The sequence below is a fragment of the Anser anser genome, assembly GCF_964211835.1.
Source record: "Anser anser genome assembly, chromosome: 1".
Taxonomy (NCBI): Eukaryota; Metazoa; Chordata; class Aves; order Anseriformes; family Anatidae; genus Anser; species Anser anser.
Genome location: NC_139720.1, coordinates 188,362,998 through 188,390,410, shown reverse-complemented (window position 1 = coordinate 188,390,410; position 27,413 = coordinate 188,362,998). Strand labels below are relative to the sequence as shown.

The following is a 27,413-nucleotide window of genomic DNA, read 5'->3' as shown; positions in this document are numbered from 1 at the left end:
CACATTCCAACAGAAATGTCACCCCATACCTGGAATTGAGAGAAGAATAAGCGGAAGTGATCAATGTTAAAGTGGGATCAAACAAGGAGATCTGGTGTCACCACTATTCTTAAGCTGGGATCAGCCAATGATCTCCACACCCGAATCTACTGCAGTTGATACTTTTGCATTTGCAAAAGAAGCTCACCATCTTAGCACAGGTGATTGTTATGTGCAATGACCTGGTTCTGCCCAGTGACTCCTGCAAAAGCATGAATAAGATTGCTGGCCTAGTGCAGACCCTGGCACTACTTGTTTTACATCAAAGCCACCCACATCTCCTTCACAGTCAGTATCTAGAAGTGGGTATCAAGAATGAAGATGACTGTTTCCAGTCGGAAAAATATTAAAACTAAGAAGGGATGACTGGATTGGAACAAGGCTGGACCTAGAGCAATATTAGATTTGTGAAAAAAAACCAGCAAAACTCATATAGAAATTCCCTTTGCTTCTGTCCTGTGGCAAATCTGCCGAGGGGACCATTCAGAAATCAATGACATCTGTTCCCTGCCTTACGGCAGGACAGCAGACAAAGGACTGGAAGTTATGAGATTTGCTGGATTCATCCCTACCGTGCAAATTTACTGCTTGCACAGGCTTACCCTCAACAACAGCATCATGATGGCTCAGATCATCAGGTGGGCGTGGGTGGGGTTAGTCTGGAAAGAAACTGAAAGACACGCAGCAGGTGGCAAAGAAAAAGTCACACGCAAAATTCTGGACATGAAAGAACTACTGACTATAGCTACCAGTGACACTGACCCACTGAATGCATGGGAATCTCCCTCCTTGAAGACCAGATCTACTTGCTCTGCAGATGGACAATAGGGAAATTCGAATAGTTGACGGTGATTAATAAAAAGTTAACACTCTGGGGTTATGTACTTAGATAATGACCTGACTGGCGAAGATTAGATCTGAAACCATCACTGGCATCACAGAGATAGACCAACACGTCTATCTTAAATTCTAGGCAAGTGTACACTCATCCACAGAATTTCTAGGTCTAGATGTAACACCCTGCAGATAGAGAGCTGCTTCCACACTCCGGCTATCTGTTCAGCTGTTCAGGATGCCCACATCACCAGGTTATGTGCCCTCTGGGCCAGAGGGAAGAAAAAAGATAGACGAGAAAAATGAACTACGCAAAACCAACACAGTTGCCCTGGTTGTGCATGTAGTCATCTGCTGCGTCAGCAAATCAGCTGAGTTCTCAGATGTTGCCACAGAAATGTATGAAACTAGTAGAATCTGACTGAAAATTTATATATTTGACACAGGCTGTGTTCTCTGGTGTTCTCCCCCACCAAGTCAGAAGAAAATGGTACCTAGTTACCATACACTTTGAATCCTGCTTTTAGTTGATATAATGAACATCTTCATGAACACAGGGTGGACAGGTGGTTAATAACCTACTGAGTACAGGGATTACGCTCTAGAACTCTTTTTTTTTTGTTTTTTCTTTTTTTTAGTTTTTTTCGTTCACCGAAAGTACTAGGACCAGGGTGGACAAGACATACTTACTCACCCAAGGGTGAGTAAAAAAGGGTTCATTAAAAAAGATGGGGTGCATACACATATTGTTATACTTATTTACGTCTAAGATGGTTGTCTAAGATCTCACTAAATTCACTCCCAGAAGAGGCTGAATGACTGGTTGAAAAGCTGGTGCAATACAATCAGCAAACAGTCTGTGAGAATATGAGGATTTGCATCTCAAAACACTCAGACTCTGCAGACCAGAGTCACCACTAGTCTAGAAAGACAGTTATGCCTGACATCAAAGCATGGTTGTATTAGGATTGCATTGCCTGAACAAGAAGTGAAGAATAATTTACAGAGCCAAAGCTATAGATAGAAATCTCATTAGGCAGATTATCTGAGCTGAAATTTCAAGAACCTTTGCTAAACTATTTTTATACATGAATCAAGGCCGACTCCATAAAAAAAACAGCATCAAAAGAGGTCAAGGCTTTGGATTTCACACTGCATCCTGAACTAGTGTTTCAGCAGTACTGATGCTGAGTACTGATCTGAGCTTTTGCTTCACCTTGCCGCTGATGCAGAGGGAAGAGTGCCACCTACTGAGTCACTTGTTACGCTTCCTGCAGCTTCTGCCTTCCCTTTCATCCCTCTTGGCACGCTGACCACACCTGAATGTCCCCTGGCTGTGGGGTATTTCAGAGTGCTCCCATATACCATGTGCCCGCCATCAAAAAAAGCTTCCTGATGTGCTGTAATTACTGAAGAGAGCGAGGAGGCGTTCAGCCCGGGAAATTAAAAGAAAATAGCATTCCTTTTCCACTTACACTGGTAGGAAGGTAGCAGGAAAGCTGAATCAGGTTGCAGATCTCAAGGGAATCGCTTTCTGACAACAGGTGCGTTATACTCAATTTTGTATTTATCTGTACTGAGATCTCTTGTATAGTAGGGACAGCCATGGATCAAGCTGGGTCTAAAAATACAAGCTACAACACATTTCTTTGGACATTCTAGGACTAAGGAAACACAGGCTACAGGAATTAATGGCAGTAATCGGAAACGTAACTTTTGTAACTGTGCTCATGAAGAAGATCAAAGTATACCCAATGCACAAGAACAGTAAGAAACAACAGAGTTTTTTTTCTGAATTTTTGTCAGTTTGGTTATCTTTATTCTCTTGTTCATTTCATCATTTTCATGATGCCTTTGCTTTGTGCTGAGAAACAAGTGGCCTTCTTTCAATAGAAAAAGTTAACCATTTACCGTTTCTTGGATTGTTGTACCCTCAGAGCACCATAATCTTTCCTCAATGTGGACATCAAACTGTCAGTTTTGCATGTCTACTTACACGTCAAGTCCCTTTCAGTTATTCTGAGATGGAGCATCATCATCACTCTACAATTTTCCTCTGAGTTCCAAATCTTTTCTTTTCTTAGTACAGGTGATTGCTGGCTTATGGAGCCAGTATACTACTAGCCACTCCAGTGCCTGTGTAACTCGCTAGCCAATGTACGTTACAAAGAGCCCAGATTCTGCTCTGGCCTCAAATGGTAAAACTCATGTTTTTAGGCAAAGGTATGAGATATGTAACTATCTCTGGGCATGCTCAAACTAAAATTTAGTGTGCAAGTCAGGATGCAACAAGGAGTCTGGAAAACAGGACTTACAATAAAAAGCTAGATAAACTACACTGACATGAAGAAGGAAGGCAGAAGAAAAAGAATTAGAACAATTTTGCATATTAATGATGAATACAAAAAGACATTTTGCAGCAAGAAACCGTAGTAAAACTTTCTAATGATAACTGCAGCACTGAAACGTATAATCTGAACAGACTCTGTAGTTTGTCAACAGGGTTTTTTAAAAAAAAGTATTTAGACAAACTTTTGTTGGGATGACATAGGTATAGGTGATTCTGACTTCCTACATGGGAAAATAGCCTGGAAGTCTTTCTGAGGTATCTCAGACCACAGGTTACTCCAGTGCCTCAACACAGCTGTGCTAACTTTACTGTTGTCCAGATTCACAGTCCTAGTTGCAAAGTCCAGTTTGCTAGCTCAGGTTGTAAGACATGCAAGTACCTCCGGAAATCTTCAGTTCAGTTTGCAGTGTGCTGGCTAATGCACAACACTGTCAAGCTCTACTTGAATGGCTTGTCTGAAAATTTGCACGAGGACATTTTGCAATACAGAAGCTTCAGACGTTTTTATTTTCTGAGCACTTTGGTTTTATACCAGGTGATTAGTCATTGTAATATTTAAGCCATGTAATGCCAATTTAAAGAAGGTCATAATTTTGATACGTGACTGCTTCAAATAATGTGGATTATCAGCAGGCCTCATCTAACAACTAGCAGTTCATCTCTAAATCACTACTTTATCACTCTGTGTTTAGTTCTGGGAATTTACCAAAATGCCAGCTGAATTGTAACTAGATAGAAACCTTCTGCAAATAATTTTTCTGAAGTTGTATTTCCTTCCATACATCATGAAATTATAGGAGAGATCTTCGCCTCCGAAGTTTTTGTCTGTTTCCCCATGAGTACACCAGGCAATTACAGCAACAAGACTTGCACATCTGAACCTTCTCCTGCCAAGAACAGGAAAAACTGGCTTCTGTAAAAATGAATGGGAAAATTCAAACACTGGATAGTATCAACCTACTTTCTCGTTCTTGTTGGAAATAGCTTTCTGTTTTGCTTATTTTTTTCTTTCACAAAAGTCATTCTGAAAAACAAAACAAAACAAAAAACAACCATCAACCCTCAACTTGCTGTATTTTCGCAGATTCATTTGTTCCAGGCTTGGATTTACTATGTTCCCCCTCTGGGAGCAGTGCATTTATGCTATTTCTCTCTTCTGTAGGTAAGCCTCCAGACTCCAGGGAGAGGAAGGGGCAACCTCTCTGCTGAGACCAGAGCTCCAGGAGAGCAGTGCTAAAGGCTGCTGAGGAGCTGAGCCCTCACACTGTATTTACAGCATGGGCCCTTGAAGCCCTGCCCCTCATCTGGTGGTGGATGTGCTTCATGACTCTGAGACAACACAAGGCTTGGGCAAGTACTTCTGCCCCATACTCCCTGATTCTCGTAAGAAACATGCGAGGGTAGAAGAGAACTGCACCCTCTTCTTGGTAGGATCTACTCTGAGTAAGAGAGAGTCCTGTGTAGCACCGACTCCTCTCTAATTGCTGAAGCACTGCAGAGGCTTCTGGAGAAGCTGTTCAGATGCAGTTCACTGTGCCAGCAATGCCCAGGCTGCTACATCCATACAGCAAACTACCTGTGTACAGAGAATTACTGTTAAAAAACAGGTATAGAGAGACATGTATATGCATTTTTTTTTCTTCTTACATTTTATTTATTTAGTTATTTATATATATTTTTTTATTTTTTTACACGAAGGAGGAGTTACAGAAACCTGTAAGAAGAGTCCTGGGAAATGATTGGGTACACCTGAAAAAAAAAAAAAAACCACAAAAAAACCACAGAGCTGCTGCATAAAACTGCTCAAAGTCAAACAGAATCCTGAGCCTTCCTGCCTGTAGTAGCTTTAGCACACATCACTTACACAAAGGACTGCATAATCCCATTTCAGTACTGTGTGGTACCGTACATCCCAGAACAACAGGGTGGCAGTTAAGCAAAGATGCCTCCTCCCAAAAGAAGCACAAGAGAAAGTTGTACCTTGAGAGGGATTATCTCTGCTAGAGAGACGGGATGCATGATTTGCTGTATTCATTTGCATTAAAAATGCTTTCCTTATGCATTGTGCAGGCCTCTGTCCCTGGTCTGTTATAGATGGAAGTCCCTTCTTCCCTAGCGTGGGAAACAGGGGAGAGCAGTCTACGAGCTCTCAAGAGTACAAAGAGCCTGGAGGCTTGTATTATGAGAGACCTTTGCACCACTGCATAAGTGGGACTAGAGGTCCGACTCTACCCAAGCTCCAAAGCACCACACAAGCGCTGCTGCAGTCCCGGCAGGACACGTTTTTAACTATACATTGCCGGTAATTTTAGAATCTCTCCTCTTTCCTCTTGCTGTGAACAACTATTATTGTAAAAGTCAAAGGATCCAGCTCAGTTGTGTGCACCGTCCGATCAACATGCTAAGTAGCTGAGAGAACCCTGCCTGAATAAGAATGACAAAAGTCCCAAAACGGGGGCCAAGATGGTGAAAATGAGTAATAGCCACACTGAAAGAGAAACAACCATGATTAAACTACATACATAGAACATTTCACTCATTTTTTTTTTTCATGGTGTTACAACAAATATACTACAGGGCCAAAAAAGAATAAGCGAAAAACTGACAAGTATGTAGACAGATAAGGTATGGCTGTACACACTTCCCCAAGAAAACTGTGCGTGCTCAACAAATCCCACAAACAAAAAATAGAGCAGATAGTCTGTTAGGGTCCAATCCAGCACACGCCTGCCGATCTCACCCACGGGAGCCGGCGTACCTCATAGCCTGTTCTTGTCTGTGGCTGCTGCAAAACATGCTAGAAAGCTGTACAATTAAATAGACAATGTGTTGCACCTAAAAGCACAAGTCCAGCTGCTGGCATAAAACATGAGAAGGGAGGAAAAGAGATAAAGTGTTTCCTTTTTGCACTTCATTGACTATGAAGTTAACTGTAGAGAAATAACGTTATCTCTCTTTGTATTTGCATATGTATAGTATAATTTACTCGTGTGGTTCCTGATCGCTTCTTTTTTATGCATTTATAGAGATTCTTATTTTGACAGCTTGCATCCCACATCTACTGACAGACAGTCGGGGCATTTAAGTATGAAAAGCAATGCGTTTATGAGGCTGTGTACTAATGCTGAAATATAACTCAGCAATTTTAGTGCTATGATTAATAACATGGCACTATTATGAAATGGGTTTGTGTTCCTGTGAACAATCGGTGTTATCAGAAATAAAGCACAAAAAGTAGCACTGAGGAGTACTAGTACCTTGCACTTGGTTTTCCCAAAGAATTCAGCTAGAAGATCTGAAAATTCACGTAACAACATCATTCTAGAATATTTTTTCAATTTGCATATGATAACCACATCTAAAAAAGCCAAGTATGACAAGTAGGCTTCATTTGCGATGCCTGTAGTAATGAATCCATGGCACTCATGGAGGTCTTGTTTCATCACTAAGGCTGCACGAACCTAGATAGCAAATCGCACTGAGCGAGCCTGGGACAGGGACTACCAGGCAGGGGCTGGGCTGGGCTGGCTGAGGCAGTGCCCTCTCCACACCTTGCACTGGCAGCGGCTGCTCACGGGGCGAAATTTTGGACAACTCACCACCAAGCCCAGTCGCTCAGCTGCCCCTGTAGTCCCGAGGGAACTGCTGGTGGCCCTTGCAGAGGTGGCTCACCGCGACTTCACAACTGCTCCTTCCATCACTCAGGCTTTCAAAGTTTTTCTTAAAACATATCAGTTTGAAATATATAAATAGCCATGTAATGCAGAGCAATAAAATAAGCAGTTTTAGTCTCCTCCCAATACCTATCAGGACACCATACACTTTTGGAACTGTATCAAATGAACCTTAATCCAAAATGAGCTATAGATTTCCATTTTACCTTACGTTGTATGTAAAAAAAATGCCTATAAATTACCTTGTCAATATCCATCTAAGAGTAATTATCGTGAAATTATTATTTCCCAAAGCTGTGTTATGAATAAGGAAAAAGCTCTTTCATTTTTCATGCAGATAATGCAATGATCTTCTAAAAAAAAATACACAAAGCACATCCCTTGTCTCCAAATAATCCTTATGAAAACTAAATGAAAATAAATAATCTGATGTAAAAAAAAAAACTGTGTAAAATGGATACCATTAAAGTAATTTAAAAACAAATATTTTCATAGATTAATTATAACAGTTCAAAGTATTATTAGTATTATCAATATTATTGTACAGCTACACTGTGATTATCATCTTGAGCTGTCTTCAACATTTTTGTCAGGAAAAAAAATGGAATTGAGCAAATAATGAAGGAACAGTGTATTTTAAGTATTTTAAGGAATGTTACGAAATTCACCAAACAAACTAGTTGATAAATACTTCCCAGTCAGTTCTGCAACACGCCACGATTTAGTCCTAAATGAATCACAATGATCTAAGAGATTTCATTTACTTGGAACTGACACTAGCATTTCAAGAGTCTCATCAATCAATACGACACAGTCTTTTCAGTCCCTTTGGAGGTCAGGGTTACCACCACCAAGAACCAAACCCACCCCTTTGCTATCCAACCATCTGTATGCAAAACAGCTGCGGTGCAAGATGTTGGAGTCTCCTCGCTAAAAGACTTCAAGCAAAAATTGAAAGGTAGGTGGGTAAATCAGAATGAAGAACACGACCTGATTTGTGTGCATTTGGAAAAACTTTTTGGGCTGTGTGTGTTTGGGAAGACTTCTGTTTCTTTCATCTGTTCTTGTAGCAGTGAAAAGAGGCCTGCTCGGACACAAAAGAAAGAGCAGACTGCACACAAAACAACCCCCTTTTAACTGTAATCAGATGAATGCAGAAGCAAAATTCCAAGAAGCTGCAATAAAATTAACAGGTAACAATCCTGTCCTCCTTCACAAGACACTTAATAAGAATAATGACAGCATTTATTACCATTATACACAAATACTACGATGCCAAGATCCATTTTAAAATTTACAAGCTGTATTAAAGGGAACTCGCAGCTCAGGACACCATTTCTAAAACGTGAAGGCAGTGCCCTACAAACTGGCCCTGCGACCTCTTTCATTATGGCAATTTTAGGTATAGAAAACAATGAAAATGTGGAATGAAACAATAGCTAGTCCTGTAAGCACAGCCATTTACACTATTCACGTACCTCCTCTCGTTCAGGGCCTGGTTCTGCCACCTTCAGAACTGACCCTGCAGACAAATGGTCTTTGGCATCAGTCCTGCAAATGCTGCTCAAACGCTCTGTCTGTCCAGTGAGATGGATGCAGTGCTTGCTTGTTTGGTATGCTTACACCTTCTGGATTCACAAAGCCCAATCCTGTTCGTATTGAGGTTTCCCAGCTCTGCAGAGATGGGTAGACTGAGAATTTGGGCACAGAATATGGGACTGTCTAGAAGATACCTTAGATGTGATTTCAATCTGCTAGTTTTCCTTGCAGAATTTTTAAAAAGTTTATCCATTCCCTTATAAAATACTCACATTAAGCAAAGCTAAAATTTATGCAGTGCTTTCCCTGTCCTGAAACACTCGCCGTGGCATCCTGACTTCAGCATAACGTGCAAGCGCGGTGTTGTCTGGTTCACGGATAGCTCTGTGGGCAGGAGCTGACAGAAGGCTGATGACCGATGAGAGGGGGGAAAAAAGACAAAAGGGAAAAGAGATGGGGCTATGCTCTGCTCTTACTTTTGCAAACACCCCTTGCTGGGAGCACACTTTGGCCAGAGTGCTGTCAGGTGCATTGGAATCAAAGAGGACGAGAAAGCCTGGAGTGTTATTTATTAATATCAGAATGGAAACGAGGGAAGGATGGAAGCTGTTTACCTTTCATTCCCTATTAGTCTCCTTGTTTTTTTTCCTGGAGCTAGTACAAGCTTTTGCCAGGATAATTAATTCCTCTACTACCAAGAAAGTAGTTCATCTTAAAGCAGGGAAGGAGCAATTTCAGGAGCACTAGATCTCAGAAATGTCTACAGGTCTAACATGCTCCTGGTCAATAGCTGCCATCTCCCCACTGTGTGGGCAGAGCAGGGGAAGAAAGGAAACACAGCCATCCTGTTCAGACGTGAGGAAGTCCACCCTAACAGGGTACAGCTGGAAGCCAAGCGGGTCTGTTTACCTGACTATTTCACCTTGCCTCTGTCATATTATATACAGGGGATACAGGTCATATTATGTACCAAAAGCAAGAAGAAAAATTCTGCAAAGGTGATGCTTCAGGCTACCTGCTTCTCTACCGGATAGCTCATTTGCTGATGTGATTAATACCAGTAGTAGGGGTACATAAAAGACACAGTTTGAAATCTGTTTTTGCCAAAATGGGAACAATTAGATCAAATGTTCTTTATCAGGAAGGATGACCTGGTAGTAAAAGCACAGGCCTGGGATTGCTTACAGATTCTGCTCGGGACCTTGCTGCAACCAACCAGAATGACTTTCAGAGTCAGTGAGGATCTGATTTCTATGAGGAATTTTGCATCTCTTATCTACATGAGCTATGCTACTTGTACAAGGACACTTAACTGAAGTATAGACAGCAATCTTCAGCTCCAGCAAAATCAAATAATTGTGTCTTCAAACACACCATTTCTTTGAGAATATGAAACACCAAACCCCGTCTCCCCACTTCAGGCCAGGCTTATTTCATCTTCTTGTACTTTGTAGGTCACACAAAATGGCCCAACAAGAGTGACAACAGAATGGGCAATGTTCTCTGGGGTAAGAAAACTTCAGGAGTCCCCAGAGGTTGCAGAAATCTACTCAGGGTTTTACTATCAACTTTTTCAATGGGTGGAAGATCAGAGTAAAGCATGACCTGAAAAGTAAAGCCTGACCTCAGTGAAGCCTGATCACCTAGGGAAACGTACCCTACTAGATAATCGGCATAACTGCTGCTGGAAATTGTACCATGAACCGTATTTATGACCATGTCCAGCAGTGATTGAGCGTGAAACTTCTTTTAGAGCCAGGTTACACACTTATCTCCTCATCTCAGATGTAAAATGAAGACTCTGCTTACATGTTTCACAGAGAAATGGAAAATCTGCGTCAGGTTTGTAAATATGCTAAGATTCTAAAATTCCAAAGGAGTGTTTAGCAGAAATACAAGCTGATATGAGTTGTCACGCTGTAACTTCACTTCTGCATTGGACATGGCAGCTACCTCATAAAAAGCTTGTCACACACACTCACTAATGGAATAATCTTTGATCCCTGCTGGTCCAGGGGCACCAATATTGAACAAGTAGTGGATGCGAAACACAATGATTTTGATTTTCCTTTGGTTGTTTTTACTTTTGAGTTTTTCTGGTTTCAGACAAGGTCAGAGGGTCAGGCAGGCATCATATTGCCTACAGAGAGATAATGACTACTATAGTCATAGATTACAGTATTATTAGTTTTATATTTCTAAGCAATGTCAAAAGATATCAGAAATCTCTGGAACCTCTGACCTAAATGCTGAAACACTGTTTATATCATCAACTAGGATTTCTCAGAAAAAAAAAAAAAAAGTTTATCTTAAAAGAATCACAAATACTTTTCAGTCACGTGGGTTACAAGACACTGTTATGCATCCCATTTTCTGAATCAAGTGGCTTATCACAGTTAAAGTATAATTCCACAAACAGTTCAAGCTATCATAACCTGGCACTGATGCTGAAAGAAGCAACTCACTGCGTCTCACCTCCAGCCACCCTTCCCCTCTCTTGCACACTCATTTATGTGGCTGAGCAGTGAACCAGACCGAGAATCCCCCCTAAAAAAAAGGGCAAAAAACTATAAAACGGTTCATTTTCAGCCCTCTCAGTTTAAGGTACTCAAGCTATTTGTGGAACTAAAGCATGAGAAATTGAAACTGTGTTCATCAACTGTACTTAAAAAGAAGACATAAACGTAGTCTTAGCACTGATAAAGAGAAAAGCCCACTTAGTTGTTACCGATATAGAAAGTTTTATTTTCTTAATGATTCACAGAGCGCACAGGGTATTGTGTTATCTAAAAAAGCAAGAGGGTGTTTGCTGATGGGATTTTCACATCACCTGGTATCAGACTGGTAAGTCACACACCAGGGTTTTGAAATTTCCTCTGCCCAGTGCATGGAGAGGCAGGCACTTCCCGTCAAACACCGGATCACAACTTGCACACCACAGGTGGGATTTAGTTCACCCAGCGCTAAGCACCTAGGCCTCTGCCAGTCACTGCAGGCTCTTTGAATACTCAACGAATAGTCAAATGACTAATATCAGCACTTTCAGGGCACAAAGCACCGCAACCGGGTGACCTACATTTAATGACTACTTCAGGCTAAGACATTTTGCTGTAGAAGTGCTATTTCTCTCCGTTAATGGAGTCTATACAATGTAGACATGGACTTATAAATGTCAGCATTTGTCAGATGAAATTTGCTGTTCATCTCTCAGACACCTAAATTCCCTACCACCTTAGGTACGTATCTCACAAATAATGTTTCTCACAGTGAAGCAACTTCTTCTTTTGCGGGGGAAGGAAAGAAGGAAGACAGGACATGACACATCACTGCCCTAAAACAGTGTCTTTAAGAAAAAAGATTTTCACCATTATTCTATCAAAATGTAACAAGTTTGAGTCATCGTTTAATGGCATATAAACAGAATACCTACTGTGACATAAGTTTGCCAAAGGAATCTTCATTGTGTCTTTTAAGCTGTCAGCATGGTTGGAATCCATGAAAGTGTGCAGCTAACATCAATGCCTTGTATTGAGAATTGAACTGTGTCCAGCATAATTCAGTGCGTATTATTCCTAAATTACTGCATACCTGCTAATTCTAACACTGGCCTCCTCAGCTACATTTGCTAATCACAATAAATTGTAGAGTATTTGGTTTTCTAAATGCCTGGATATATGAGCTCCTGGGGAGATGAGACAGATAAGCTCTTTTCGAGCTCCAGACTCGTAAAAAAACTAGAAGAGAAGAAAAACAGCTTACCAAAATACTACTGGTCTGATTAAATCTATGTTACTCCCAAGTTATGTGTTACACCACTTGGATCACAGGAGTTAAATGGATGCAATCGTGGTGTGATACAGAAGGAAACAGGCCTTTTGTCCATTCTTTTTATTGTAATAAATGTAATCTTGGCGTGCTCTTTTTGGTAAATACGGGAAAGTCTGTATCTCAAGGAAAACATGGTGAAAGTTCAGTTATTAGAGAGACATGACAGAAACATGCAGGAAGAACGTCTGGATCTAGACATGATATTATTAGTATTTGCTTGAAATATACTACGTACACAAAAAGCAGCACTTTGAAAGAAGAAAAATTATCCTGAACAAAATCTCCAAACAGCAAGTTTCAATGTTTATCTCTAATTTAAAGCACTGGCCAATTCTAAAAATAGACCACTGATTTCTAAAGAAATGGTGCGCCTCCAGTAGGTCTCTAGACTTGATGGTACTCTAAGCAACTGTGGTACTTTCTGCATTACACTGCTGTTACTATAGCACTACATAGACTGTACTTATAAAGATTTGTGGAACTGCTATTCACTGCTATTTATTGCATTAATACTTCCTGAATTTCAACAAAAAGTGAAATGTAGACTTTAGAAAAGAAAAAAAATATATATATATATGTTTCTGCCTTCTCTTCCACACACTTACAGCCAAACAACAGCATTACTGTAATACCACTTCAAAAATATTTACACAGTATTAGTGGGAAGGCAGTTAAGCAACGCTACTTGTACATGCCTGAACATTTGACCGAGGTAAAAAACAAATAAAGCTGACAAGTATCTTTCTTTTTACTAATTTTTTACTATCTATTCCAGCTAGAACAAAGAACAAACTAGAACAGATGTTTGTGCTTTTGCAGAAATGGAAAACAGCAAATACATTTTCTGAGGAAAGGAAATGGCTAGTGGGAAGACAATAATGTTTTCAATTAATAAGCAAGTGGAGCACACCTTCGAATTTTCACTTCATTGAACAGGAGTAGGCTCATTTCATAAAATACAGAATTTGTATGGTGCGTGCCTATCATTTTTGGGTAAGTGAACAATGTATTAAAGGCATCTTTAAAACCATCATAAGAAATTTTGCTTTTGTTGAAAGTGAGTAGATAACTTGAAATAAACACCCCATCAAGAGAAAGAGAACTGCTGAGCTATTAATTTGATGTATAATTACTGTTAAATGCTATTGACTTTGGGATCAGAGGAATGGAGGGTGGCATATGCATGCCAATATTTGAAAATGCCTCTGAAGCTGTTTGTGGAAGAGATGCAAGTAGGACTGAAAAGTGCCAGAAAATATGTTTAAGAGCAGAATAAACACACACCTAGTAACAGAGGCTAACAGGGAACTGTGAGTATGGCTTTTGGAGGTCACATCTCGGTAATCTAGAAAAGTTCTTTGAGTGATCATGCAGACACAATATGCTTCCATTTCAGAAATCTTCTGATGAAGTTATTTATCACAGACTCCTACCACGCTGCTAAGGAGGAATACCAAAAAAGATGCCAAGAAATCAAAGCTTCTTTTCACTGCTAACTAAAAGGCAGAGGAAAAAAACCAACAACAACAACCAAACAAACCAAAAAAAAACAAACAGGAACAAACGGTTGCTTTTCTTCTACAGTTAACAGATATTACCTGACAGTCTCACAAATATATGTTCAATATACACATAAACGATCTGGAAAATGGAGGAATAAAAAGGGACAGTTCTCCGACGATATTAAATTACAGATGTTAATAAAAACAAAAACTGGCCGCCACTTGCTGCAAAAGAATCTTGTGAAGCTGAATGAGCATAAGATAAACAGACAGATAAAAATTCACTATCAATAAATACAGTCAGACACACTGGAAAAAAATGGACCTAGGTATTATTCTCTACTTCTTAAATGATTGCCATAATTCAGTTTTTCACAGTGCAAGAATTGCAGCCAAGTTAATAGTCCAGTAGCAAATTTACAACAAGAAACAGGTGGGGTTTTTTTGCCCCCTACAAACTCCACAGTTAAACTTGGAACTCATGGCTACAAGATGCTTTGTATATCAAAAGAGAGAATCAATATAAAAGACAACTCAATGGCAAAAAAAAAAATCCACCCTCAGGGGCTATTAATTTCAAAACTGTAATATGGAGTCTGGCTTCAACATGTCTACACAACAAACACCTCACAGGAAACTGAGATGGCATGCTATCTGCTTACTCTGATCTTACACTGCTTTCCTGAATATCCAGTGTTAACCACTGTCAAAGAAAGGATACTAGAACAGAAGTAGATTGGATTCAATGAAAAGCAGCCATTTTTATGTCCTGTGATGTTACTGGACACTGCTGGCACCCAAGTAATTCACAACTGAGAGACAAAAATATTTGCATTTTGGAACTATGACACTGATCCTAAAATAGCTTACTTTTACATGCAGAAATAAAACAACATTTAGCTATTGAGGAAATGAATCAAAACGTTTTGGGAAATACCTCTAATGGATTAAACAGACTCTCACTGAAGACTACAGCATCAGCTTGTAAAGAAATAATAATTTAAAAAAAAAAAACACAACAAAAAACAACTATCATTGATTAGAAATAAGGCTTAACTAAACCACCAGAGCTGAACACTTCCACTCAGAGAATTCAGGGTAGAATCCATCACGGACTGGGGGAGGATATCAACACCCAGACAAAAATCACAAGACACTTATTCTCAAATTAGCAATGAAGATCCAATGGTAGCATTGATGCCTGGAATCTACCACACTTAAACTCCAGATGAGACGAACTACTTTTTAGAAGTGCCTGTTTCTTTCCATTTACTGTAAAGGCAGTCTAAGTGACTAGTTCAGATGTAGAAGTCTTCGTTAGAGTTGTCTAAAACCAGATTAAATTAATCCAACAGCCTTGGAGGCTCACTGAAGACTGACTTAACTTTTATCTGTACCCATTTCGTATACTGAATTCCTCCATGCAGTGCAATACTTGCAGAACAAATTACTTAGAAGAAACACATGGATGATTTTAACAATAAATAATAAATTTTCAAGGTACTCAACCTCAGAGTCAGAAAATGTTCTAAATGTGAAGGAGCTACTTACATCAGTTTTAGGTCGTGCACCAGTTGCGACTGGGTAAGGTAAACAATCTAGATCCTGGTAGTCTACTCTTCTGTTTTTCCAAGATCCCTTTCCTTGATGATCTCCATAAAAGCTCTTCTCCACTGGAACAGGGCACTGTAAGAGAATTTTAAAAACCCTGTAAATAAAGGCAAGTCATAAATATTTTTAATGTGAACTGCAAGAAAAAAGCACTCGAATTTTATCTTTTTAAAACTTTTTTTTTTTTTCCTGTGACGTAAAGTAAACATTTGGCCTCAATCTTTTTTCCTAAAAACACCTGCTTCAACATTTTTTAATTTTGGTGTAAAGCAGTTTTCTTAATAGCTAGTATATACAACTGGATAATTTGTAAATAGTTGTACATCTTCCTGAATATCAAGGAACTGAATGACTTAAATAACTTAAATGGATACCTAGCAAACTCTCATTTTGAAATTTCAGACCCTGAACTTTCCAAATCCACTTTTCTTTGTCCAACAGGTACCTGGCCACACTGAGTTGCACAATGTTCCCCTATGTATCCTGATTTGCTTCAGAAGAACAACAAGGTGTGTGAGCAAGAAGCAAGCCAAGCTGCAATTCAGCCTTGAAAAGGCTGAGATACCCAACAATTTCTTTGCCTGTCTTCACTGCCAGTCAGGCTTCCCACATCTCTTGTTTTCCTGAACCTGCAGGTGACGGCTGAGGGAGGAAAGTCCCTCCCAGTGTAAGCAAAGAGCAGGTTCAAGACCACCTGATGAAATGGAACAGGTACACGCCTATGGGGCCTGATGACATGCATCCCAGGGTCCTGACGGAAGTGGCTGATGGAGTTGCCAAGCCCCTCTCCATCATGTTTGAAAAGTCCTGGCAGTCAGGTGAAGTCCCTGGTGACTGGAAAAAGGGAAACATCACTCCCATTTTTAAAAAGGGTAGAAAGGAAGACCCTGGGAACTACAGACCAGTGAGCCTCACCTCTGTGCCTGGCAAGATCAAAGAACAGATCCTCCTGGAAGCAATGTTAAGGCACATGCAAAACAAGGAGGTTATCCAAGGTAGCCAGCATTGCTTCAACAAGGGCAAATCATGCCTGACCGATCTGGTGGCCTTCTACGGTGGAGTAACTGCATCAGTTGGCAAGGGAAGACTGACCGATGTCATCTACCTGGACTTCTGTAAGGCCTTTGACATGATCCCACATGACATCCTGATCTCTAAATCGGAGAGAGATGGATTTGATGGGTGGGCCATTCAGTGGATAAGGAATTGGCCTGAAGGCTACAACGCAGAGACTTGTGGTCAATGGGCTATGTCCAGGTGGAGGCTGGTGACGAGCGGTGTCCCTTAGGGGTCTGTCTTGGGACTGGTACTGTTTAATACTTTTATCAATGACATAGACAATGGGGTCGAGTGCACCCTCAGCAAGTTTGCAGATGACACCAAGCTGAGTGGTGCAGTTGATACAACAGAAGGAAGGGATGCCATCCAAAGGGACCTGGACAAGCTAGAAAAGTGGGCTTATGTGAACCTAATGAGGTTCAACAAGTCCAAGTGCAAGGTGCTGCACCTGGGTTGCAGTAATCCAAGACATGAATATGGAGTGGGTGGAGAAATTGAGAGCAGCCCTGCAGAGAAGGACTTGGAGGTTCTGGTGGATGAAAAGCTCGACATGAGCCAGAAGTGCTGGCTTGACATGAGCTTGCAGCCCAGAAGGCCAACTGTGTCCTGGGCTGCATCAACACAGGGGTGACCTCTGTTGGTGGAGGGATGTGATTGTCCCCCTCTGCTCTGCCCTTGTGAGGCCCCACCTGGAGCACTGCATCCAGGTTTGGGGCCCCCAGCACAAGAAGGATGTGGGGCTCTTATAGCGGGTCCACAGGAGAGCCAGGAAGATGATCAGAGGGCTGCAGCACCTCTCCTATAGGGACAGGCTGAGAGAGCTGGCAATGTTCAGCCAGGAGAAGGGAAGGCTCTGGGGAGACCTCACTGCAGCTTTTCTATACTTAAAGGGGCTTATAAAAATGATGGCGACTTTCTGCTCAGTCAGATAATGATAGGACAAGAGGGAATGGTTTTAAACTAAAAGAGGGGAGATTTAGATTAGACATTAGGAAGAAATTCTTCACTCAGAGGGTGGTGAGGCCCTGGCACAGGCTGCCCAGAGAAGCTGTGGCTGCCCCATCCCTGGAGGTGTTCAAGGCCTGGTTGGACAAGGCCCTGGGCAACCCGGTCTGGTGGGAGGTGTCTCTGCCCATGGTAGGGGGTTGGAACCAGATGATCTTTAAGGTCTTCCATCCCAAGCTGTTCTATGATTCTATGAGGATCTGTGTTTGGAGCAATCAGGGAACCAGGCTCATGGATACACTGCAGAACAGCCCCAAACTGTTATTTACAGTCCAAATCAGCCCATTTACTGGCTGCTCTCCATCACAAGAGGACAAATTTGCTGCTGATCTGTAACGGCAACTGCCCAGTTCCCTGTCAGAATATTCTTCAAGCTTTAAAATGAGGAGGCTTTGGAAAGCTGATGAGAGAATCAGTCTGTGGCCAGAAAATGTTTGTAGACAATATATTATTGCAAAAAGAACTGAGAGAATGTGTAAGATAAAGTTTTGTTCAATGAAAGTCATCTCTCTAATATTAGATTGGGTAATTATAATCAAGCAATTTCTGTGTTACTACCCGTGAATGATATATGACAAACTAAAAAATGTGATTCTCATTCTTCAGATTTCAGAGCTGCTGGTTGTTTTGCTGTTTTTTGTTTTTGTTTTTGTTTTTCTGTACTGAAACTGAGTGTTAGACATCAAATAGAAATGAAGTAGATGCAATAAACACATCGCTTACTGTGATGCTGTTCTCTCTCTGCTGTTTCATTTACAAAATACCTTCTTTTAAACTGCTAAAAAAGACTTTTCTTATAGGAAAGGTACAGGTTTGAGAGGATGTGTACTATTAGTTGCAGTTCTCCACAGCTAGCAGTTTTGCTGCTGGCCTATTCAAATAGTCTAGCTTTTTGTATTTAGAGCACGTATTTATAGCATTGGTGAGAGAATGTTTCAGAAAATAATTTGATGACAGAATTTTTTTCTGATCTCTTTTCTGCATCAGATACTGAGTCATCCAGCCAGTGCTACTGCCCAATGCTCTTTCCTAAGCAGTAACTTGCACTTTGCACATATGTAAAGTCAGCCCAAGGGAAATGAAACTTCTTAACATTTTCCTAAGTTATTATGTGTTTTAGAAATTTTCTTAAATTTATTCACCAAAATACTGTTAGGCGCCCCTACTGTCACTCTGTAACTCCTATAGTATCTATTCACCAAATCTATTCTCATTAACTAGCAATTATTTAGACATCTTCCTGCAATATTTGCTCAACAGAGTATTATTGACAGATACCTTCATGATAGGAAAACTTAAAGAATAATAAAGTATTAAGAGTTACTGCCATGAGCAGATGAAAAATTCTTCAGTAGAAAAATGAACTGGCTCAACCCAGTGATTAAATTATGAATATATTCCTCAGACACAGCATCTGCCATACAAAATAAATGCTCTTTCATCTGTTTAAAATTGCCCATGCCCTCAAGAGACCAATTTTCAGAGCAACAGCTTCAGCAAACATGTTGCCACTCATTCAGTAGTCACCTACTTTTGAAACCTCAGACCTACAAGTTGGCCTTGCATCTGTGAGCACTTCTCCCCAAATCTCTTTTTAGTCATCATTTCTTGCTTCAATTCCCACTTTATATAATGTAAATAGGATAAAAACATATGAAGAACCCATGAGTGGCTCATCATTTTGTAGAAGCCAAATGTACACAGTTACGAGTAAACATATGTGAGATAGACCTTCCTCCAATTCAAGTTTCATTGTGAGTGAATATGTGGAACAAATTACAAGCTATATTAAGCTATATTATTTGGTCCATGCCAAATGGGATGAATTGATAAAAAATAAATTACTCATATAACTTGTACAAAAACTCTTGGCTTGTTCTTTTTCTTCCCCACTGCGACGGTTATTCTGAGACTTCCCAAATCAGCTTCTTCACAGTAAATTTATGGAGAGATTTAGGAGGATGTATTACTTTGCTTTGACCATATGTTGAGGTCAACCAATTTGGAGGCAACTAATTCTTAGGCATTTAAAGTAGGACAGACAATTCCCTTGTTCAGAAATGGTTTGAGTACTGATACCTTTGCCTAACCAAACCATGGCTTTTGCCTCAGGAGAACAGGCACAGCCATAAAATCACAGGTGTTTGGATCACCAGTTAGCAAAATCAGACTGGCTCTCAAAGGGAAGTGCTTGAACTCTGATGGCTTCGATTTCTCTTTCAGGCTAAAAAGCAGACTACATTGCCGCTGCATTCTGACAGAAGACATTGAGCAGTCTCCTACAAGAACACAGAACACTGCCCACTAACAGACCGGCGAGTCAAGACAAGTGAATGTTGAAATGAATTCAGTTGGACAGAGCTGGTTGTGACTTGTTGACATGTACAATAAGAAAGAAATGATGGACAGGCCTGGCCACTGTTCCTAACATTGTCACTGCAGAATATGGAAATGCATACTGCAAAGAGAGGTGCATGATTCTGAGCTTCCCAACTTGAAGGATGCAAACATTTACACCGTGATCTTTGCAGACATTTACTTAAAGAATTTATTTTGACAAAATGAAGCAGTAGTGATGGGAAAAGCATTCAAACAAGCTCAACTTCCAGGAATTTCATGCCAGCACTAACATTCAGAGCTGCAAATCCAAACAACTCTATCTTAAGAACTGACTTTAATCATAGCCTAAAGCAGAGAACAAACACTCCTACTTCTCACACTGTTCACTTTCCAGTTACTTGCTTCTATTTAAAAAAAAATGCTTGTTCTAAAGTTGCTAAAATTATATTGTTCCTTCTTATTCCTGTTTGCCCTACAAATAGCTTGGGTAACTGATGACACCTGCCATCACAAAATATTCTTAAATACAGTAATGCACTTCTAAATAAAACATAATACCCACAAATATTAATTGAACCCTTTTCTGCTGTTACGTCTTTAAATAAACAGTACAAGTGTAAATAGGCTAACAGTGACACTTTAATTCACAATTTTCTATCCTGAAAAATTGCATCAAATGCAATCATCTAGATCCAAATTCCCCTCTGAAAAGGGTGTTAGGGTGTTTAATGGTTTTAAGACACGTTGACAAGTTCAATCCTATGACATTTGTTTACTTGGCCTGTAGCTGTGTCTAAACAGCTCATGAGGTTTTGTTATTATTGAGTCAAATCTTTAAGTTACTTCATCCCTGAAGCTGAGCTCCTCAACCTACCCAGAAGCACAACCAAATCTGAAAACCATCACTCGATGAGCATCTGATAGCTAAATGTTAGAAACATATCATATGACACACACGTTCTTACCAGTTGCTTGTGCCTTTTGGTAGCGGGAGTGCTGGAGGGAGAAGAGCCAGCACTCAGAGCTTCTTCAATATCTAAATTCAGCTGCTCCAGTTTCTTCATAAGACATGACATAGAGTCTGACCATTCAGATCCTTTTTCTGGTTGGGTCTAAAACAAATCAAACATACGTTAAGTCTTAAAGCATCCAAGCTTTTTGTGACTTGAAGACTCATTTTTCTGGCTAGTCTGCAAGAAGAATGCTGACCAGCATTTTCTCTGTCCACGGGTAACTTTCTCCATTTAGAACGTTTCAACTACACTCCAGTCCTTATGAAACATATTCATGGTTGCTCTTCATACCCAAATGATCGTGCTCCACCTCTGCGTCTGAAGTGCTTTCTAACACTTCATCTTGGGTGAACCACTGCCAGCTCAAGCTACACATAACCAAGGCTGAAACCAAAATAACTTCAATGTCTCGTCCTTAACCGACTTCCATTTTAGCATCTCCATTGATTGCTTACTGTCAAGAAGGATCAGAAAAATGAAGGTCATCACATACCTGTATTTTACTCCTTACTATAAATACAGACCTAATTAAGTCTTGTAACTTTCTTCTGTATATCCATCAGGAAAATCTTCCTGGATAGTCAGAATATTTCCTTGGTCTCAAACATTTTCTGTTTTGATGGATGCATTTTCCCTATTTATCTAAACTGTTTCACTGTATAATGAAAACTTTAATCCTCTACCGCAACTGCCAAAAATACTTTTCTTGTTCCTTTGTTCCTCAAAGTCCCTTTCAGGGACTCCCATTGAGTATCTTCCCAAAGCAATCCCTGTGCACGCTGCTGTGTTAAACCTCATTTTTCTCATTCAAATCACTTATAAACATTCCCAAGAAAAATACAGTCACAGTGACCTCCCTGTCACCATGGGGCAGTTACAGGTCCATGCATTAGTCTCTGTCCTGAAGCTGCTTTCAGTTCTTTAATATTCCTTATTTTCAGAAACAACAGATTTTTGCACAGAGGATCATTTTATGGCAATCAGTTTTAAGAGACTGTGCATACAAACAGTAGTATTACATTGCCAGCCTGCCAAAATCCTCTGAGTATCATACCAACATTCCACAATACACAGGGGAGCTAGATAAATATTATTATTATTCTAACTTGACAAAACTTTGTGGTGATTTATTTCCTTATGATGGTTTAGCAAGTAGTACAGAAAAAAAAAATGTAATTTGTTCACTATCATAGAAAAAAGCATTACAAATAGAATCCAGAAGGCTCAATGCAATATCACATTGACACATCTTATTTCTAATGGAATTGCACATCTTCACCACCACAACTGAGTATAAGCCTCTGCAGATCTTCAGACACCCAGTCCCACATTACCAACAGAAGGAGAAGCTGGTATTCTTTTAGCGGGCATTGTTTAGAAACACAGAAACTTAAATATCTTTAATATTCCAAATCTTTACAATTTTCAATTTTTTATGAGCTCTAACTGAATATTCTTTCTGAAATACTGTTCGAAGTGTTAAGCTCTATTTCAACTCTGTAGCTATTAAATTCATTGAAACAATTAGTTTATTACTTTCCATTGTCTTCCTAAACATTCTAAAGTAAAATACAGGATGCTCCCCAGAAAGTGAGTATCAAAAGGCACTCCTCTTGTTGAATCCTTTCTGAGCAAGATGATCTTATGCAGGAAATGTGAAGGAAATGAAAGAAAATATTATTTAATTTCTGTATTTCTGGGGGTTGCACAAGTATCTCAATAATTTAGATAGGAAGATGAAAAATCATGGAGACATTAAGAAAGGCTTATAAATATTTCTGATGAAGATTTCAAATGCATGTAATACTAAACATGTGTGATATAATGTTACAATAAACAGTACAGCTCCATGTGTTGAGAGGCACATTTAGCTGTTGCATTTGATTAATACTTACCTACTGGATCAATATTTCTAGCACTCATCAGTACTTTGTGATGCTTCTGAATGGGCCAACCCCCGAATTTATTTTTTATTTATTTTCCTAAGTTTCTTGTTTTACAGTAACAGTAGTCAGACCAGAGTCATTTCTTAGAAATTCACGTTTCCCCACACTATAACTCCATTTTTCTCCATTAAGTTCTGTCTTTTCTAGTTCAGTAGGACTCTGTAGTGTGTCTACTGAATGAAGGGGATGAGGAAAAAGATGAGTTTTCATTATCTTTCAAAATAAAGCTAAATGGGCCTACTTAACAAATGCCATTGACTAATTGGAAACTCAGCACAAAAGTGCCATTTGGAATAAGTGCTGATTGGCTACATATTTCAAAGGTCGCCTGAAATTCCTGCTGAAACATGATGCTACTTACATTCAGAAATATACAGCTTGCACAGTAGGACTTCTAACAAGAGAATAAATTCTGCCTAATCCATTCACAAGGAACACAGTTTGTCAGTGTTTTGCCCTAGTAACGAGGCTAGATGCTGTGGAAGCGCTCAGAAGAGCACTTTTCAGTTGCAGTGTATCCTGCCCATACCAACCGCAGAGGCAGTGGGGTGGGAGCATCTCTGGAAGCTTTTGCATCTTGCCCTTCAGGAGGGAAAAAGCCTGAGTCTAACGTATCTAAGAACCACAGGCTGTTTTATTCACTGTTCTTCCCCCTAAAAAAGGTGTACAGGGAGAACACTCCTTTCTGTATCCTTTTTATTTGTTGGAGCCACTCACTCGAGCAGCGCATAGGAATATTGTTATCTCTTGAAGAACCTGAAAGGCTTAGAGACAGAAGGGCATTACAGGAACGCTTTTTGTTAGTTCCACCTTGGACAACCCTAGACAGATGAACAGTAGTAGAAAATAAGACCAGAGTATCCTGTTAAACAATTTTTTCGAGGTGGAGCGACTTCGTTTGGGAAGATCATGCCACACATTAAGCAGAGAAAAGACATATTGGTCTTGAATGTCAACTGCTTTGTCACATAGATTCCTCAAGTCACATATACTCTTTTAGACAAAAAGATTAAAAATCTAAAATACAGAAGTATTGTCCTCTGTGCTAATTATAAGCTAAGTGGGATGCACTTCTTTAAAATTAAAGCAGTTATTAATGCAGCTAGTATACTTCAGATAGTTATTGTATACAAAGAACTAAACCAACTGTGTAATGTTTAGTACAATACATTTAGTGATCAGCCAAACATAAGATTTAGTTATAGATTGCTACTTCGTATGGCAATCATAGCTTATTTTCGAACAGCAAGCTTAACGTTTTGTTACACGTACTTTCACAAGCAGATTCTGTGTTCACTTACATAGCTGGAATTTCATTGCTACCAATAACAAATTACAGAGGTAAAACTGGGTACAAGATTACGGTCCATCTTCTAAACAATTACTTGTTCATTCCTTAGATTGAGAAGTAAATACATTCCAGACATTCAACTATTTGTGCCTTTTCGACCAAAGGCTTCTGCACCCTGTTTCTCAGCTTTCAAGTGTTCTTCACTAATCTTATTCAGCAAAAACATCTGTGATTAAAGGCATATTTGTGTCAGTGTTTTGCCCATGAAGCTTGTTGCAATAGGCATAATAGCTGCCAGCAAATCTAAATTTAAACTGAAAGAATGTGGCAAAAATGAACAAGTCCATATAGAACACTCAGAGGTCAGGGTTAACCTTGCTGCCAGACCTCATCCTATACTGGAAGCAGCAAGGCTTCCAAGGGAAGGGTTATGAGAAAATTACACAACTCTAAATTTATCTGATAACATGTGGCTTTCCCTTCAGAAACATTCAATAGGTCCAATTGTTCTGTTAATTAATGTATTGTAAAACTTCTAGTGATAAATTACTAACCTCCAAATATAAAAATGCCAGTGCTATTTAATCCTCCTCCCTAATGGTAAATTGGTTTAGATAAAATTCTCTCTGATGTACAAGCGAGATCCACAAAGAATGATTTTGTGGAAGAATTTCAGAGCCCAAATACCCATGTTTTGCTCTTGCTGCAATGAAATGATGGGGCTCCTCTGTTCTCAAAAGAAGTTCTGTATAAAAGGTCTCTCAGCCACTGGTGGCTTTGCCTACAGGGACTGGGGAAGGAAGCCAGATTGGATCCATATAAATAATCCTTCTAAAAAAAAAAAAAAAAAGGATATAGAATACAAAGGACTCTTATTCTCAAAATAGATTTATGCATGCTTTCTATATTAAAGATAAAATATTTCAAAGGGAGTTTTGCCTTCTACCCCACTATAGCTTTTCTTAAATATTTACAGAGCCTTTAGATGGACAACTGCGTGCCACCTCCCTCCCTGGAAGCAGGTAAAGCAAACTCTGCAGCTAGCAGCCTTTCCACTTCTAACAGTTATACTGCTATCCATCAGAACGGATCAAGGAAAGTCTCTTTAATTTCTCATGTCAGTAGGCAAAACCACAAGTACAGTGAGGTTGCTGGGAAAGATCTGTAGGGACACTGCATGAAGTTCAGAGTTCTGGATCTTTCTTATCCACAAACGTGGAAGCATTCACCTAAGATGGGCTATTAGCATCTCAGCAGTCTTCCCAAAGAAAAAAGGCATAAATACTAATATGAACATAGTGTTAATTTAATCTGTTTTAAAGGAAGTACATTTCATAGGATCAACCCTTTTCCCCCAGACCAATGATGTTTACACTTCCTAAATACGACTGCGCATGGAGCTGCGTTTTCCTTCTTTCCCAGTTGCTTTCTCCTTTGTGCTTCTCTGCCTGTCTCAAGCTACAGAACTCTTCAGGAAGGTTTTCAGTAGTGATACAAGCCATGCGCGTGTGAATCTGACCAAACTTTCTGAAGGTTTGATGTTCTAGAGCAAATTAAACTGATCTTTAAAGACACTCGTGGTTGTTTCTGGCTTCCATTTCCTTCATAGTACTGTCACATCACTTAATCACAGGCTGGCTGAGGCTGGCAGGGCCCCCTGGAGGCCCCTGTTCCCACCCCTGCCCAAGCAGGGACACCCAGAGCAGGCTGCCCAGGACCACGTCCAGGCGGCTTCTGGAGATCCCCAAGGAGGAGACCCCACAGCCTCTCTGGGCAGCCTGTGCCAGGGCTCCGTCACCCGCCCAGCACAGAAGTGCTGCCTGGTGCTCAGAGGGAGCCTCCTGGGTGCCCGGCTGTGACTGAAACACTGACTTGGTCTTCTTCCACTAAGCTTAACCGTTGGTTTCTATAACCTATGTGTTTGTGTTCTAGTAAACCATTAACTACGTCTTTGAAGATAAATACAGTATAATATAGAAAAACAGTGTGGAAATACTAACTTCAAGACATAGAACCATAAGGATATATACTCCTCTCTCTCCACCCCAACCCCAAGGATTAAAAGTTGCAAAACGAGCATGAAAAAGAACTCAAAGAGGAGGTACTAAGTGAAAGTAGCATAATACAACCCTTACCTCATTTCTAGAATTTGACTTTTTCAAGGGAAACTAACATCATCTTAGAAATACTCATATATATATATAAAATACTCACATATATATATATGATATATATATATGTGTATATATATATATATAAAGAGTTGGTTTATATATATATATAAAAGCTCTTTATTTCTCAAACAGTGAGTTGGTAAATACAGCCTCTAATTTGCAATCAACACCTTGATTTCACATAGTAACAGAATGGCTGCGGTTGGAAGGGACCTCTGAAGATCACCCAGTCCAACCCCCTGCCAGCAGGATCACCTAGAGCACACTGCGTGGACGGCATATAGTGGTAATGTCCATCAACTAAAAGAATATAATCCTAAAGTCGTGCCCCTCTTTCAAGGGTTCGTACATCAATTTTTAAGGGCTGCTGCTCTAAGTTGGGCAGAACTGAAACACTGGTATCAAAGGAGGCTTCCAAATACTAGATTACAGAAACATTGCCCAGATGAAGAAACCTGAGCTAATTTCTGGGGCTGAAAGGGATGTGCCAGCATAGCACTTCACCTCTGACAAGAGAGAGGGATAGGAAGGTAAAAAGAAAGGAATTTAGTTGAAGGAAAGGTGTGGGGCAAAACGTTTTCAAAAACAACTGTGCACTACTACAGGGTTTTGAAGTGCAGTAGCGCATTGTTCCAGATAGCCTAGTATGAAAACTCCGTTGCAGAGCTTTTTTGTTTTGTTAGCAAAAGCAACTGGTTTCATATTGGACTTTTCATTTACAAAATGACAATGTAAAATGGCATGCAGTTGCTTTTAACATAAAATTTTAATTTGGGTTTGCTCAGATGATTAAAAAACCCTTCTTTATTTTCCCAGTTCACAACGCCTACAGCACAATTCTCCACCTTCTAACAAATTATGATGTCAGGCAACACCAAATTTCACAAACAGGCTGTCTGACAAGCCTGCACTGCCGACACATGCTACAGGACTGGCACCGAACGGCCAAACAAGCTGTCTGAATTGACATCTGCTCCCGTTTCAGCATATGAATTATCCTCTTGGGTTATCCCATCTTCAGCTGCTTCAGACCAGACGCCAGCTCACCGTTTATCTATTCTACCACATCCTTCACTGCAAGGTGTGGAGGAAGTGAGTTGTACTTCTTGTATCCCAAACACTCCTGCTCTGTGCAGCAAATTCCCAACTGTCCTTTTGCATTTAGTTTGGCACCTTCTGCAGCAGTGGTTTTATCTGAGCATCACCAT

General features: G+C 40.0%; 1 protein-coding gene across 8 annotated transcripts in view; it reads right to left on the bottom strand.

Annotated features, from left to right (window-relative positions):
- STARD13 (StAR related lipid transfer domain containing 13) overlaps nt 1-27,413 on the bottom strand; it is a 298,210-nt gene that overhangs the window by 203,786 nt on the left and 67,011 nt on the right. For 7 of the 8 annotated variants that reach the window (XM_083848250.1, XM_083848248.1, XM_083848243.1 and 4 more), the window contains 2 exons: nt 20,747-20,893; nt 15,318-15,452 (listed from right to left, as the gene is read on the bottom strand). In XM_083848250.1, coding sequence (XP_083704376.1) covers nt 15,318-15,452; nt 20,747-20,893 — 282 coding nt within the window. The remainder of the gene's footprint in view (nt 1-15,317; nt 15,453-20,746; nt 20,894-27,413) is intronic. The other variant, XM_083848253.1, reaches the window with a different exon arrangement.